This window comes from Mytilus californianus, unplaced genomic scaffold (assembly GCF_021869535.1).
Source record: "Mytilus californianus isolate M0D057914Y unplaced genomic scaffold, xbMytCali1.0.p SCAF_5, whole genome shotgun sequence".
Classification (NCBI taxonomy): domain Eukaryota; kingdom Metazoa; phylum Mollusca; class Bivalvia; order Mytilida; family Mytilidae; genus Mytilus; species Mytilus californianus.
In genome coordinates this window covers 17,939,081-17,957,270 of record NW_026262701.1, presented here as the reverse complement: position 1 = coordinate 17,957,270, position 18,190 = coordinate 17,939,081, and the positions used below count along the sequence as shown (strand labels likewise).

The 18,190-nt window shown below is 31.4% G+C and overlaps 2 protein-coding genes across 2 annotated transcripts; both read left to right on the top strand.

Annotated features, from left to right (window-relative positions):
• The first annotated feature begins 439 nt into the window (after positions 1-439).
• LOC127701067 (antithrombin-III-like) lies at positions 440-1,744 on the top strand. Its single transcript, XM_052204860.1, has one exon. The coding sequence runs from the start codon at positions 500-502 to the stop codon at positions 1,643-1,645; it is 1,146 nt and encodes a 381-aa protein (XP_052060820.1). The 5' UTR covers positions 440-499; the 3' UTR covers positions 1,646-1,744.
• Positions 1,745-8,655: 6,911 nt separating this feature from the next.
• Positions 8,656-13,396, top strand: LOC127701086 (ryncolin-2-like). The gene is made up of 6 exons (XM_052204893.1): positions 8,656-8,771; positions 8,919-8,999; positions 9,600-9,730; positions 10,455-10,551; positions 11,115-11,279; positions 13,103-13,396. The coding sequence occupies exons 1-6, from the start codon at positions 8,666-8,668 to the stop codon at positions 13,339-13,341; spliced, it is 819 nt and encodes a 272-aa protein (XP_052060853.1). The 5' UTR covers positions 8,656-8,665; the 3' UTR covers positions 13,342-13,396.
• Positions 13,397-18,190: the final 4,794 nt, after the last annotated feature.

The following is an 18,190-nucleotide window of genomic DNA, read 5'->3' as shown; positions in this document are numbered from 1 at the left end:
CAATATATCATCTGCATAGCAGAATATGAATATTTCTTATATATGTTTGCAATATGAACCGTGCATGAAGTCCGCCTCATATGAATAAAAAAAACGAAATAAAGGCGACAAGCCGAGAAATACGATTTGTTTCAATATGAATGCAAATTTGATTATATCTAGATGTATAAATATGAGAAAATAAATCAGAATATTGCTTCTGCTTATTATATGCAAAAACCCTAATTATGTGCACTTGGGTAAGTTATTTTCCCTCATATAATCAAATGACGACAACCTGACATTTTCTACTTCATATTAAAAACACTACATTTTTGTACAATTTGTTAAGTTAAGCAGTTTAGCAAAATTATCCATTTGAGCACACACAATGTATTATTTTGTTCGAAATCTTGTTAATACTCACATACGATTTGCATTTTTTGCACATACTTTATACAATGTTTTCTGTAGTCGGATTTATTTCAGTGTTACATTTTCTACTGATGAGGACTGGGTGATGTCTATGATTGCAGCAATTCCTGTTGACTATCAACAAAGTTTAATTGAATTCTCGACATCTTTGTATCAAGGATTAGATAAGCAAGAGAGTGTATGTTTGTCACCATATAGTATCACGGCGGCGTTTCTATTGTTGATGATTGGAGCAAGCGGACGATCTAAGCAACAGATATCCAATGCTGTATTCAAAAATGACATATTTTCAGAGGAGGAAAAGTTGAAATATTATAAGTCACTAAATAGCTATATTATTCAAAATGCTGGAGTCAATGTTAGTTTGGCTAGTGCAAATAGATTGTTCGTTAACAACAAATTCACAGTATTGCAAAATGTCCGAAAAAAGGCAAAACTATATTTTGGAGCCGATATAAGTTTAAAGGACTTTTCAAGACCCAAGGCTTCTGCATTCGTGATGAATAGATGGGTGTCAAAACAGACAAACGCCAAAATAAATGATCTAATTAATGAGGACTGGTTAGAACCACAGACTGTTATGTTTATAATAAATGCAATATACTTTAAAGCCACATGGCAGAAACAATTTCCTCAAAGTTCCACAAGGAAACAGATTTTCTTTCTCCCTAATAACAAGAAGATTGAAGTTGAAATGATGAACACAAAACTAATTATTCCATATTTCCGAGGTTCGGACTTTTCTGCTATAGCTTTACCATTCGAAGGTGGAAACTTTGATATGGTCTTTGTTTTACCGCATGAAATTGAGGGGCTGCCGAAAATAGAAACGACGCTAACACCAGAACTCTTTAAAGATATTTCCGCTGGATTTAATTTAAGACAAGTAAATGTTGCCATTCCAAAATTTAAGTTAGAGTCCGAGTTTGATCTAACAAAAGAATTACCAAAACTTGGAGTTAAGGATATTTTTAACGATTTGAAAGCTAACTTTTCAAATCTTATTACCGAGATTAGAGAAGGTTTATACGTCAAGATTGCTGTTCATAAATGTGTCTTCAATGTCAACGAAGCAGGCGTAGAGGGAGCGGCTGGTACAGCTTTTGGAATTTCTGCTAGAAGTAGTGCAACACAATTCACTGGAGATAGACCGTTTTTATTTAATGTAAGGGATATAAAGTCTGGTCTAATTTTGTTTATTGGCCGATTTCATCCAAAATTCAAGGTTTGATGATTATTACAACAAAGCATTTTAAAATAAAATTAAAAAATTATTTCAAAACATAGTTTAAGCCAAGTATCTTTGATGCGTTTTTTAACACTATCAATAACAGTTGTTGGTGACCTTCTGCTGTTGTCTGTTCTATGGTCGGGTTGTTGTCTCTTTGACACATTTCCCATTTCCATTCTCAATTTTACAAGTCTTCGCTGACCACATTTAGGGCGAAATATTTATTGTTCAAATAAACTTTCAAAAGAATAGTATTTAGCATTCCTTCATTTAAATATGTGTTCTCTCTTCGCAAGATAAAGAAGTAATACGAGATAACTGTAAACGATTTCTTCATTTTCTATGTGGATATGATCATATGATTTTAAAATGTCCTATATGATCAATACAGCAAGTATGATGAACAGTGCAGACATCTATATGTACATTTTTCAACAGATAATAACCGAGATCTCATCCCCTAAACATCAAACACACAATAAAATTCTCAAAAGACAAAAAAAAAAGAAAGATAATATTATTATTAGCGTTAAATATACGTAAATTGTAGAAAAGACATAGGTGACATTACAAATACATTACATAACACTTATAATAGTTTCTGAGACGTGATCTAAGAATATAACGTAAAACAATAGTGGTATTTCTCTTTTCAAATAGCACGGTACTATTGTTGTAATCAGAATGTCACAGTATAATTGATTGATTGAATGATTAATGTTTAACGCCACTTTCAGCACTATTTTACTATTTCGTGGCGGTCAGTTTTTATTGATGGAGGAAGCTGGACTGCCCAGAGAGAACCACCGACCTTCGGTACGAAAACTGACGATCCTAGTCAATTAAGATTAGAGCCGAGTGCACCTGCCACGTGCGGGATTCGAACTCACAACCTCAGTGTTGACGAGATAGTGATACAGTAGTTCAACTACTTGGATTACTTGGCCAACGATGCCCCTTATAAATTAGCACTTTGTGTTAAACAATGTAAACTTTTAACAATTACAAAAAAGAAAATTGATTAAGACGTTTAAAGGAGGGGCATTTGGGATAAGATCTTCAACATTGTTCACTAATTTTAGTTCAAATAATTATAAAAGCTATTATTAAAAAAAAAAAAAAATAAACAGATATTTGGGATTTTTTAAGTTCTTTATTGACAAGGAAGAAAATATTTTTATATCCATTTTAGCTTTCTTGGACACGACAATTACGCTCATGCACACCACTATCTTGGACCAATCGAACATGGAGCACTTTTAGACTTTCCTGTTTGTGCTTTATTTAAGGATACAGTATTTTTTCAATCCTTTATCAAATTCTAATCTCGTTATGAATATGCATAAAATGTTTACCACTGAATTTTAAGCATCCATCTATCAATCAATCAAGTGCAAACCAGATGCGCGGAAAACAGTTTTTCACGACGATATTACAAAAACCAAGGTTCAGAATCTGGAATAATGGTGATAAATCGAACGCATAGACGACACGTATACAAACGAACTTCAATTTACTAGCTTTTGTGCCAAATTTTACAAGTATTTCAAATGTAGGTGGCCCAGGGGCGTAGCTGCCGTTAGGCACTTTAGGCACGTGCCTACACATAATTTTTTTTATTAAAAAAAAAATAATAAACTATGTTATCTGTAGCTGCATGTGAAATCGTTGCTGCGATCATAATATTTGACCAATCTATTATTGAAAACCGTGAAGATGCACAAACAGAAACACAAGAGCAACTACCTTTTACATCTGGTACACACTTTGAGAAAAAAAGTGAACAGAATAAGAAAATCTTCACTTCGAATTCCAAAAGGAAGATAGCAAATAAAAGAGCTTTAGAAAAAGAGGGAATAGATGCAAATGTTTGCTCAACCTGTTGTCGCCAGAAAGAAACAGTGGTGATGACTAGATACCATGGTATCACAATGAATGGCAGAATATTACTGACAATCAAATGGAAAATCAATTTAAACTGATGCTGTTTCTAAATTAAGTTATAGATAATACATATTTTAAAGTTTTCTTGTCGCATAACACACCGAGGGGTGTCAGGATTGATCAAATAAAAGACCGACCGTAGGTAATCCCGAAGTGTTTTATACGACAAGAAAAACCTTGAAATATGCATTATCTGACCTTTAGTAAATAATAATCATGTATATAATATTATCTGCAAAGATTAGCTGGAAATTGTGTCCAATTTTACCGATTAAATTAAAGTGAGATATTCTTTTCCGATGCGATCAGGTATAAACACGTCCAACGGATTAATTATAAGGTGATATACAACTCATTAATCTAGATTCGTTCAACTAGGGTTGACTACAGTTATGAAATCAGTGTAAATGCCCATATGCGCAACCTTCCCAAATCGGAGTGAAAACTCGACTCCAGTTGAATTTCAAAATGGAAGATATCATTATAGCATCAGTACTTAATCTTTTTATTGACGTCGACAATAAACTTTATTTTTAAATTTGTGACATAATAAAATTAAAGAATTTCTATCATTTAATCATTTCCAGTTTTAACTAGGCCATTATATTCATTTAAAAAATGTATCTTACCCCGTTGTCCCCTTAGAGTCACATTTAGCAACTCAAAATCCAGAAAATATATTTTTTTCTGTTCTTTTGATAAACATCACCGACAGTATTTACACAAGAAAAATATTCATGTAATTCCCCCCAAAAAACCAACAAAAAATAAATTTCACTTAACAACGCCTTTCTTTGGATATATTTTGTAAAATTTCAGTTATTTTGTATCACACTCTTCTTTGTTGTTCTTGTTTGTTACTATTTTGTAACTGTACTAAACCTGCCTAAACGAGTTAACCCGGGTAAGTTAAAAATGTCAAACTCTGGAATGGGGGTTCGATTGATACTCGAGTAAACTCAACAGACGAATCAAAGTAGGCTTGTCAAGTTACATTAAAAATGTTTCTCGAAATGCATGAAGCAAGATATAAATGAATTGCTACGGTGTATGAAAAAACAAGCCATTTGGCAAGTATTTTGTTTTAAATTAAATTTATAAGTGAGGGTGCTTTAAAAAAAAAAAGAAGATATGGTATGATCGCCAATGAGACAACTCACAACCAGAGACTAAACGACGTAGACGTTAACAATTATAGGTTACCGCAAAATCTTCAACACGAAGCAAAATAATGTTACATGACAATTATACCACAGAAAAGCAGATTATGTTTTAACAATTTTATACAATTTATTCCGAATAATTGGTTTCTCCATCTTGTTTGGCAATAGTATTTTTTCGTTAAAAAAATGAGAACCAGGATTAAATATTATACTCCCCCATCGCAGTTTAATTACGTGGCTGTTATCCTTTAGAAAATGAGACTATTTGGTAATTAGATAATGTAAAAGAAAAAGGAATATATAACTGCCAAAAAAATCAAGAACAGCACAAAATCGCTATGTTCATGTAACACGAAAAAAAAACGGGCATCAACACAAATAACATCCAATAAGGTGTGTGTCAACAGATTGTATACGTTTTTTTTAATAATCTGACACATAAATGTGATACAATTGGGCTTTAAAAGATGAAAATAGTACAGTAATTTGCAACAACTCACGATTACTTGCTTTAACAAACTGTTCCCTGCATTTTAATCAAGAAAAACAAATACCTTGCACAGGTTTTTTTTTAACCTCGGAAGCGCATTTCATTGAAACTTTGTATCTTCCGGGTTGATTCATTAAAATAATGACCTATCGTTCTGAAAGGAAATAACTCCATATTGGTATATAAATCATATAAATGCACAAGACGCTGATGAGTGTTATAAAAATAGTTGTTATATTTCATAGTTTTAATCAATATTTCGCTTGACAATTAGCTTCATCAGTCATGCAGGTGAAATCGGAGGCTGATGAGAAACAGCTTATCGTAAATTTTGTTCTATTTTTCACAGATTTACATGTGTTGTGTAAAAAGTATGATGTTAAAGATTTTTCCTTTGGTTTATGATTAAACTTTTTTCATCTCTCTCATTGAGTCTATCAGTTTCAAGAGTACGTAACTGGTGCATCCAAAATATCTTTCTATGTTTTTTACATTGTATGTCCCAATTTTAGATAGCTTCTATTAGTTGAAATGTGCTATTTTCAAAACAATGTCATGTTCTTGAGAGGTGTCTCGTGATTGGGCAATTTCTTCTTTTGGTATAAAATTACCGACGATTATTTAGTCTGATGTACATTTGGTTAAAGACAAGTGAAACATTTTGAATTTATCAATCTGACCTTAGCTTCAGAGCTATCACATGTTGACTTATAATTTATTCCTTGCTTTCAGTCCAGTGGAAAATGTGTCGTGTATATTCAGGAGAAATGGATTCTGGTATATTGATGTATCAATTAAACCTCTCAACTTTTAGATATCTGTATTTCAATTGGACAGCAATCCCTCTTTCCCTATTTTACAAATTTCTAGATCTTTCCCTGAACTGGCTTAGCCAAAGCAAGAAAACATTTTCTGATTAATTGGCTTATGATTGCTTTACAACCAGATTTAAATAGTACATGCCAATTCAGGACAACAGGTTGTTATAGGTACGTCAATTAAAATCCCAAATATCAGTTAATTTTTAAGGACTATATTAGAAATATAAGCAGTGATATTTGCGTAAACAATCTTGAGGCTCCACAATACACAAATATCTAACGAATATCTATACATACATAGATATTTATTTGTTTAAGACTGAAATTGATTGATAAGAGAAGACAAGTTTATTGGCACTAATAACACATTAACAATAAATGATTATAGTAAAAAAAATACAGACAAACTACAATAACATATGTACAATGAAGGAGTGATAGTGGATAAGTATGGGAAAATAAAATAAAGAAAAAAATCTAGTATTTTTTTACGATCAGTTTCAACAAGCATTCATTCATGTAATTCATAACAATTTATAATACTGTTAAAGGATTTCTATTCAGAATAGATATAAACAAGTTATATGACAAAGAACGTCATCTGTTGTTCAATAGAACATAATTTATTTTTTAATGAGGTCATTTCAAATATTCGTCCTCAATGTCTATATTGTTCCAGCAAAGACATATCCTTGTCTGCTTCGGTAAATTTAAATATCGCCCTCTTTCAACTGATAAAGTATGAACACTTATCCTTAACTTACATAATGTTGACCGATCACATTTTGATTTGCATTGATCAACCTAAGAGGGTCTTATATTTAGTTTATATAGTATATTAAAGAAGTTTATTTCTTATTTTGATTGATTATTGATATATATTTCAAGACAAATGAAGATAAAGATTTTAAATTTATTAATAATTTTGTATCTACATAAATAAATAAAATGAGGCAAGAAAAAAAGATAACAGGTGTATTTAATCAAACGAGTTATCCATTGTTGTACTGGTCCCTCCCATATCGATTTTTCTCAATCAATTTCAATCTTAAATAATTAGTATGTATGTTAGATTTAATGCAATGTATGTTTGGATATTGTATGGATTGTGACTTGAATTGATTTTTATTTGCTCTAAATGGGGCCTTTAATTAGATTTGAAAAAAATATGAGTCCTAACTGGTTGATATATAGTGCTTATGTAGTATTTTATAGACAAAACGCGTAAAAATTGAAGCCTGGTTTATTTAATGAGTTTATCTAATTGAAATGTATCACATTTTATTGTCAGTCTGTCCACTAGTTTACATGTTCTATATATATATATGTTTAAACATGTGACAATTTAGTTCAGACGTTATCTATCGGATAACCCGTGGTCATTCAAGGCTAACGACACAATATATATAATTCGTCTAAAATTTAGCCCAACAATGTTAGATATGCAAATCTACGTCAACATATTTTTGTTCTTCCCTCGGCGGTATTCGAACCACTGCTTCTGTTACATCGTTTCAACATTGCCTGCACTGTGTCCAGCGCCCAATAACACTCGATCACCTAGGCGATAAAATATAGCTGTTGGTAGTCGAAAAAAGTTGACTGCTGTACCCCAATTTTTGACATTTTTACCTATTTTGTCTGTTTTTTTATTGTTGTCAATATGATGGATTTCTATGCGACTGTCATAGTGAGAGGTTTAGCTAGCTATAAAACCAGATTTTCAATATAAGGAAATGCCTGTACCAAGTTTCGAATAAAAATATAGACAGCGCTAATTACTTTTTACTATTTAAGTTTGGAATTAGTCAAATACATAAACTTTTTGAATAAACATCTACTGTACTTTCACTCTACTAAACATAATCTTAATATGGCAGTTGTTTTTCACTTGCTCCGTTTGTTACAGTTTTGGTCGAAATCAGGTCAAGACCATCGTAATACATAGTTAGATTATATAAAAGTCTATCATCTCTAGTATTGTTTAATCGTTTACGAAATGTTCATACAGATAAACAAAAGAATATCTATATAGCATCGGAGTATATTTCACAGCATGGCCTTTTTGCTTGTAATTATTCAAATGTTCACCTTTTGAAACCAAACAAAAATGTGGGTTAAACTAGTTTTAATTCGGCAAAACCACCCCCTCTACCTATGTTGGCCGTATGTCATAAAATTAAAATAAACTATCAACAATAAACAAATGACAATTGGACAATGTAGGTTCCAACAGGATGACGACTTACTTGAACAAAACAATACGGTACTTCAAAAGCTTACTAATCATGATAAAGACATTGCAAGAAAAAAATTGAAACAAATCTTTACAAGTTTAAAGACGTCTCATCATAAAATGTAATTGAAAGGTACAGTCCACAAAGTATTTAAAATGGTCAGATCAACACGAACACAGTAAACTTGAAAATAAAACATTCCAAGAAACAGATAAGGAAGTAATGTTAATTCGTAAAAAATTAATACTGTTCTTAAAAATGTTAAACACTCCAATCTGTTACGATAATTAGTCACGCACTTTTGACATTAAAATTCAACGTGTAAGTCGTATACTAGTTTCAATTGTATGCATGCTACGTTCAAAATGTATCAATCTAGCATGCATACACCGTTCATAATGTTGTCTATTTTTGTATTGGTAGTGGTGACAAATGCCGATAGACATTTTCTAACATCAACTTCTGATTCTGGTAATTATAATAAAGTGAAACTTTTGTTTTTTTTTTAATTTTATATACATTGTTCATTTATTGCCTTATTATTAACACTGTTTATCTTTGTATACTATGTTTTTATTTTTTAACCTCTTTACACTAAAATGAATGATATTTTTTAAGGTGTTTGCTTTTATGGAAAAACGGCAGAACGAGTACTTAGCATTTTGGCAACTGGTAAATACAGGTCTTTACTGCCTTCAGGTATAACACTTATGTATTATACAAATCAGTCGAAATTTATGTATGTATTCCTTCTCTAAGATTCTTCTCTGATATGTTATATAAAGAAGTAATCTTCTGTTCTTATTTTGTACAAATATGTATCTGATTAACTATATATATTCAACGTTGATGTACAATATAGCATTTTAAGTTAGATTTGATAAATTGTTTACAAGTTAAAAGCATCACAGAATTATATAAAAAGGTTACAATTAACACTTGAGTAACATGAGCACAACATGAAGATATTATGCTATTCATTTCGAGAGTAAGGGAATCATTTATAGACTGTGCTAAGATATTTAACTTTCAGTGCAGAATTGAAAGGCAAGGTTGATCAGTAAAAAAATTACCAAAACAAAAGCAAAGGTCGTTTTATTTTAGAAGCTAAAGATATTGATAAAATAATTCTTAATTTGATTATAACAAGGATTTGTTCTGAATATCAATTTGCTAACTATGTATGTTTGTCGAAAAATGCTATAGTGTTGCGATTTGAAAAAACAATTTTATTTTGCAATCTTAATATTCTTCATACCGAATTACATATACACTAAAATAGTGTCTACGCTATTTCAGAGCACAGTGTTCGGGACTGCTCGGATTTAGACCGCAAACGTTACAGAAGTGGAGTTTACAAAATCTACCCGGCACGTGGCGCTGGATTTAAGGCGTACTGTGATATGGAGACGGATGGCGGGGGATGGACGGTAAGAATATTCTATAATTTTTTGAGAAGTGGAAGTTACTTCTGAAAGTAGTAAAGGAATCTTGTGACTAAAGAATTATTGTTGTTGCTTTAAATTAATAGTATTCTCTACTGTAAAATGAAAGGCAGACCTCGCAGTACTATTTTTTAAAATAACTTTCTTTTGACTGATATTTATGAATATTATGGTGGTCTATTTTGTATATATGCGCATATCTGGTATGTGTTATACATATATTCAGGGTTTTCCTGCAGTCAAAATCTTATTTCGTCACCTCTTCCGCCAAAACCATAATCTTTTCGCAGCTCTCAATTTTTCTTTCAAAATTTTCAAAATTACGAAAAACGCGTATTTTTGTTATGTACTTGTATTTTTTTTTTTTTTTTAAATTAGTTAACAGCGTTTTTGTTTCATTTATTATATTTCTATATAATCTATGATTTCTGTCAAAATTGATACACGTGACGAGTTCAAGGTAAAACCCGAGTATTGTCTGAGCAGGGAAAAAGTCCGAGAAACCTGAAAAATTTAACAAGATGAACGAAATCAAACTGTTATATTTCTTCCGCTAAATTCGATCGCCAGTCATGATTTTTTTAATCCCCACAATTTTTCTTTGCAGCGGAAACCCTGCATGTAATTAGTTCATTCATTTAAATCATAACTTACATGATATACTGCAAATTGTTTTACGTTTCATATATAAACATATTTTAAAATCTAGGTTTTTCAGCGAAGACAAGACGGTAAAGTAGATTTCTACCGAGGATGGGAAGAATATGCAAACGGATTTGGTAATCTAAAGACGGAATTTTGGCTAGGTTAGCATTTTCATCAGATAACGTCCAGGATAACGTGAAACACGTTTTCTCACTTACATCGAGTAGTCGAAAGATATATGTCACTAGAAGAAACAATTATCAATGTTGTTTTTACGTTGATTTTTTTTTAAACTAGGGCATGAACTTCTACATGAGATCTTTTGAAATTTAGAATGTGCTTACAAAATGGAACAAGTTTATATTGTACAATTAACAATTTCAAATTTTCGATCACATTTTGTAAACAAGGTTCCTAACAAATGCAACAAAATAGATTCTCAATTTAAAATAAAAACAACTCATTCAAGATTACTAAAATTAAAAGAACGGAAACATTTGTTTTAACTTTAAACTTGTCCTGACTACATCATATTCCTAATTTTGATGTCATTTTTTATATAACCGTATTTTCAATTTTTCTCCTTTTAAATGTTGTATAAGGATTGATATAAACGAAACTGCTAGATTTGATTTGAACAATCTTTGTAGATTTGAATGTAAACAAGGTATAAATGAAAATAATATTCACCTCAATGTTTCTTTCTTATTTTATGATTAAAAAGGTAATGATAAACTGTACAAACTTACATCCAAAGGACATTATGAGCTCAGAGTCAACCTGGAGGATTTTAATGGTGATCAAGCATACGCAAAATATTCTACCTTCTACATTGCCGACAGGTCAGCCAAGTACAGACTTACACTGAATGGTTATAGTGGAACGGCAGGTAATACTGACATTTTTCAAATGAGATTTTGCTGAATTTTTTTCTAAATCAGAGATAGAAATACTTTAACAATTGTTGATAGTATTTTATTGAGAATTATATGGTTCTGAAATAGAAAATTAGTCTTTATTTTAACAGTTTTCGCGATTATTGATATGTAAACAAGTAATGAATTATTCATTTCACTTAAGACTATACTCAAGCCGCTGTTAAAAAGACTGAGACAGGTCTTTTAAAAGACTATCTTCGGATATTTTTAAGTCCTCTGTTGCTTAATCAAACATGTTTCAACTAAGAATATTGCTCAGAATATCTCCTCAGTTAAGGACACCAATTTAACATTGTCGTCGACGTCAAAGGTCTAGGTGACGGTCTATATCTTAAACTTGAATTGTTATCATGTTTTACTCAGAATTAAACGTAACAGTAAGCAATAAAAGGTTTGTGTCTAATTGTTTGTTACAACATGCTATACATTTGGTGGAAGTACTCTGGAGATATTTTAAATATGTGTCTCCACTTTGAAAATTTTAAATTAGATATTTGCCAGTATATCTCCTTAACCATAAACAGTCTTGATGCTCTTCTATTTTAAAAAACCCACGACTTATGAACTTGAAATTGATGTCAATGTCAAAAGTCAAATTGACATTCAAGATTTTGGCCTTTGCTATAACTTCATACTGGTATATGATAAACATACACTGTCTTTTGCATTAAGTAGGAAGACATTTGACATTGGAAGATTGGAGATTATAAACTTTTAAATATTCTGAGGAAACTCCAGTACTAACTTTTTGAATATGCAACTGTGGTTTAGGATAATTATGGGATAGGATACGCAAAAAAAATTTAACGTTTGCAGCTAGAAGCTGCTAAAATAATTACTGGTTTGCCTATATTTACAAGACATGAAAGTCTGTATGAAGAAGTTAGGTTTGAAACTTTAGCTGACACGAGGAAAAGACGAAAATTACAAATATTTTTTTTATAACATTTAATATAGACAAGCTACGATTTATCTATACAATCTTGTTCACAACTTTATATCCCTTAAGAAATGACATGACATTACTGTTCCTTTTTGTAGATTATACCTTACTGAAGAATATTTTATACCATCAACTATTAGACCATGGAATCATACCGATTTGTCCCTTTGAAAAGCAGACTCTTTCTCAAAGTTTAAAATCAAATTAAAAAGTCTAAATACTATAAATAAAGATGTACCAAAGCACTATTTATATGGACCGAGGAAACTAAATATAATTCTAACTCAATTAAGATGCTACTCATCTTTCTTGAATTATTACTTGTTCAAAATCAATGTAATTCCTGACCCATCTTGTCTTTGTGGATGCAACATTGAGACTTACACCATTTCCTCTTCGACTGTTCTTTATATACAGACCAGAGAGAAATTCTGACGACCTTGTGTATGTACAAAACAATACACAAAAAATGAATACGATATACAACACTCATACTATGAATGTTTGAAATTATCTTCATATTCAACATTTAACTATAAATACGTTTTTAATTCATTATATTTCATTCACAAATTCAAGTTCTTTGTATTTGTAACTTAACAGTCAATATATAATAATGTATATTTGCGAGCATTGCTTCTTAAGTTGATAAAATTTATTACTAATTGTATATACATATATATTATAGATAAAAACATGACTTTGACTCAATATTTCAAACGTTGGTAGAGATAACCTAAATTGAAGAAAAAAGAGAAGTTAAAAAAAACTGGCTGGTTTTAATTTACATCATTGTCGGTTCTAAACATTTCTTTTTATATATAATATTAGGTGATTCTCTAAAGATGCATGATAAACAGGCTTTCTCGACAAAAGATAAGGATAATGACATCTATAGCAGTAATTGTGCGGAAAGGTTTAAAGGGGGTTGGTGGTATAACAAATGTTATGACAGTAATTTGAACGGACTGTATATAGGAAATAAAAAGGATGACAACGGATTGCTTTGGTATAAATGGAAAGGAGCACAGTCAATGAAGAACACATCAATGATGATTCGTAGAGTATGAATGTAACACAGTCGGTTATACTTTTGAAAAATAAAAATATAGATTACATACTCTGTAGTCGAGTTTTATCTTCTTCTATGGTTATTATGTTCACTATAATGATTATACCTTAAAGGTGTACATGGTTTAAGATGTTTACATTAATTGATATTAAATACATGGCAATTTTTCGCAGACTTAAGTGACATTAAACTGTTTTATCTGTTCTTTTGGGTATTTTTAATGCTCTGTTTGTCTTTCCAAACGTATGTTTATTATAGTTATAAGCATGAGTGATGAATATAAAAATAGGAAGATGTGGTATGATTGCCAATGAGACTACTCTCCATCATAGACCAAATGACAAAGAAGTTAACAACTATAAGTCACCATTCGACATTTTACAATAAGCATGACCCAAACCGCATATATAGACAGTCAGCTATTAAAAGGGTTTATTCCAGAACCATGTCTTGTATGTATGATAAAGTGCCCAAACTATTTATATAACGGTGGTCACTTTTTCGGAAAACCACGTCAAGATATTAAAGAGAAAGATTTGCTAATTGACTGTCAAGATTATAGGTATGGAATTTTTTAAATATTCTACTTGTAATAATGTCCTTATAGTTGAATCTAAATGACTGTATATAAATTTCAGCATCAACTTTCCCTACCATACGAGACCTTGAATTTATGCATATCTTGGTCCCGGATCCTTTATTAAGATACGAGACCTTGAATTTATGCATATCTTGGTCCCGGATCCTTTATTAAGATACAGTATTTGTCAAAATAATGTGTAATAAAATTGAGAATGGAAATGGGGAATGTTCTAGGAGACAACAACCCGACCATAGAGCAGACAACAGCCGAAGGCCACCAATAGGTCTTTAATGCAGCGAGAAACTCCCGCACCCGGAGGTGTCCTTCAGCTGGCCCCTAAACAAATATGTATACTAGTTCAGTGATAATGGACGTCATACTAAACTCCAAATTATACACAAGAAACTAAAATTAAAAATGATACAAGACTAACAAAGGCCAGAGGCTCCTGACTTGGGAAAGGCGCAAAAATGCGGCGGGGTTAAACATGTTTTTTGAAATCTCAACCCTCCCCTATACCTCTAGCCAATGTAGAAAAAACAAACGTACAACAGTACGCACAGTAAAACTCAGTTTAAGAGATGTCCGAGTCCGATGTAAGAATGGATATAGTTAACATAACCTGGACACAAAACCAAAAAATGTACATGACAAAGATGGCAGCACAAGAACAGATTTCAACTCTGGCAAAATCGTATCGATAGAATAGGATCGATACGATCGTGCTCCGTTCGTTATATGAATGTACAGTTGAACGGGTTAATTATATTGATCAACCTTGGCACAATTGTATCGATTGATTATCGATACGATCGTGCTTCGTTCATAATATGAAGATACAATTGACGGGGCTGATTACTTTGATCAACCGTAGAACAATCGTAACGATTGAATACGATCGATCGATACGATAGTGCTCCATTCGTGATATAAATATACTGTTGACTGAGTTGATTACATTGATCAACCGTGTCACAATCGTACCGATTGATTACACTCAATACGATTGTACTCCGTTGATATTATTAATATACAGTTGACTGGAATGATTATATTGATCAACCGTCGCATAATCGTATCGAATGAATACGATTGATACGATCGTATTCCGTTCATGATATGATGATACAGTTGACTGAAATGATTATAATGATCATACAATTGACTGAGTTGATGTATCCTGACAGGAAAGAAATATTTTAACTTGGTACAGCACTTGATTGAATCGACAAAATTATACGATCGAATACAGTTTACAAGATATGTATACTATAAAAAGAAATTGTCGAATCAATCGATTGTCGAATATTCTACCAAACACCGATCCTGTATGTATAATTCCTCGTAAAGAAATCATATATATAGGCATATTATGTTTTCGGAATTGTTAGACTATCGAAAATATTCATTAACTTCTTTCGACTTTATGTTGGTTTAGTATTTTTTTTTCAATCTAGAGATTTTAACAAAATATAACATTCAACGTAAGATTTTACATATATGATTGATTGTTGTTTACTTAATGTGCAGTAGCAAATATTTCAACAATATTCAGGACAAAAACACATCAACAATTGATAAAGGTAGGGTCTGCAAATAACGTAAGTTGTATAGAGCAAAATGTTTTGCACGCCTTCTTATAGTATAGGGATGTCGTTACTAGATGGTTGTGTTATTTAACGTAAGCAAACACTTTGACTTATATGTGAAATGGGATAATAGAGATAAACAAACGGAATTACAACATCAAATACTTTTCTGAATCTTTGTAATAATTGCCGATCGATGTACAGTTAATGCCTAAAATCGCAAATAAAATAGGACTGGCCGTTTCGATTTGAATATACCGGTACAGTTCTTATGATAAAAAAACCTATTGTATTTATTATCCCATCTTTATATTATATCGATTCTGCATTTTTTAAAGTAAGTCAAGTCAAATCACGTAGTAAAACGTTATTAAACAGATGCTTAAAATAATGAAGTATGAATTAAGCATATTCAATATCATCAAAATGTGTAGCGAATCATAATTAAGGTAACAAGTTAGAGGTTTAGGATAGCTTTAAAATGTTGTGTTAAATATTACAATATTTACCACTGGCCGTAAAGCAAACCAGTCAGCGTTTTCAAACTAGTGTTTAATACAACTAAACCAAACGTAGTATATTCTTACTGTTATCTAATAAAGAATATCAGAAATAAACAAGCGGAATCTACAAACGCAGTATCTTTGACAGTCATGAAACTGCAAATCTGTTAAACTTCAGTAATTCTATAGATATTAATGAATAAATGTGTTTCCTTTCATACTCATGACTCTAATGAATGTAATAAAGAGCACATACACTTTGTTTAGTCATTCGTTAGACCAGAGCTCATTTATCATACAAGGATGTATACCAGACCTACTCAAAGCACATGTCGCAAATACGGAAAGTAATGATAACTTTAAAATCACTTCAGTATTCCAATTCCTTTTTGCAAGATTTTTTATTAATCAATTAGTTGAGTTATAGCACTTTTAAAAGTATCGTTTTTAAATCAGTAAGAATTTCTACTTAGAGTCGAGGGACGGAAGAAATAATTGTTATCATATTTCTCGCAAATTGTTATTCTATCGACTAAAACGTATTGACAAATAAATAAATTATTGATAAATAATGTAAACAAAGAATAGTAAGTTGTATGTATGGAATTTGGTATGCCTGTTCTAACAGTTTCTTGTGGTTTTTATTATATTATTTTGTTTTTAATTTCTACATTTGTTTTTGTTGTACACCCTTTAACGTTCCTCTCGGCTGACCACATTTGTTGACGGTGAATTATATATGACTTAAGCTACACACTCACCATTTCATCTATTTCATTCTATCTATGAAAAAAAGTATTTAATTCACATGGTGGTTTGGCTTATCTCTCTAAAACTTGTATACGAACTCGTTTTTTAGCCGAATTTGTAAGGGGTGTCGGATTTATATCACGACTCCAAGCTGTTTTAGTAAACACGTTCTTCTTATTTAATAGAACTGTGTACGCCTGTGCATTTGTTATGTTAATCCATAGGTTTCAAATGATGTTTGTCGCAACTATAAAAATTTAACTTCTTTGCAAAAAAAAAAAATATTGTATAAAGAATGGCAAGATTTGCACCAAAATAGATTTCATAGGTATTTTATATTCAGATGTACGGTATACTTAAAACAAATTGTTATCCATTTCTTTTTTGTGAAACCGTAGGCACTACCTCTTTAAAGTCAACAGTTGGCAGATAAGACTTTCATTAACCTTTGTGTATCAGTCTACTTTAAACGATAGCATTATTTGTCATTAGTATTTGGCAGTCAAGTTTAGTTTCTTTTATTTTTGGACCTAGTAGAATTTCACTGGACGATAGCCATGACAGTCGTTTAGTTAGATTTATGTCCCGTTTATATTGAACATATAGATAATTACTTGTATACCCTATTATTACTTTGGACACGACTTATTTACTGACTGACTGATGTAAGTTCACTTCTTTACTAATAGTATATATATTTTTCACGTAAATAACAGGTTCTTTTAAAGCTTCTCATATCGTTCTGCTCAAACCGCGTGCATGAAGCACAAGCATGAAAGATGTACATGAGAGTATTTTCATTAAGCTAAGAGTAGATGATTTTATGATCTACGGTTTTTTTTCACGGAAGAATTATCGTTAATTAGTTGTTAAAATTCTTTAAGTATTGAAATGAAACTGTTTTTCATGTGTGAAAGGCGAACAACAAAAAATCGTATGGCCTTCAAAAGTCTAATTCAGTAGGTAAAACTCAAGGAAAAGAGGTCGGGATTGTGGTTACCACAATTGTAACATATCAGTCCTCATATATATATATGACTGAATATTCATAACGGTCACCAACTCATGATTGCGTCTGTAACATTTGCAAAGGGATGATTTCAACTTCAACTCTTGGAGCTCTTGGTTTTATAGCTTACTTGTAAGCATCAGAAGCTAGCATTATATGTGGGATCTTAAAATTTTTGAATACATTGTTTATTATTTAGTTCCGTCATTGTTGCAGATGTCTATTTGTGTACAGGGAAAAAAATGTTTCATTGTATGATTTATACTTTTATTGCTTCCATCATTTGTAATAAACATGTATGTTAATTTTTTATATACCATACGTACTATGCGGTATGGGCGTTGCTCATTGTTGAAGGCCGTACGGTGATCCATAGTTGTTAATTTCTGTGTCATTTTTGGTCCCTTTTGAAG

Bases quoted from the DNA above. Each gene is read 5' to 3' on its own strand.
- LOC127701067 (XM_052204860.1), top strand. From the start codon at position 500: ATGTCTATGATTGCAGCAATTCCTGTTGACTATCAACAAAGTTTAATT.
- LOC127701086 (XM_052204893.1), top strand. From the start codon at position 8,666: ATGTATCAATCTAGCATGCATACACCGTTCATAATGTTGTCTATTTTT. The intron at 8,772-8,918 runs GTAATTATAATA...ATATTTTTTAAG, and splicing joins AACATCAACTTCTGATTCTG to GTGTTTGCTTTTATGGAAAA. The intron at 9,731-10,454 runs GTAAGAATATTC...TTTAAAATCTAG, and splicing joins CGGATGGCGGGGGATGGACG to GTTTTTCAGCGAAGACAAGA.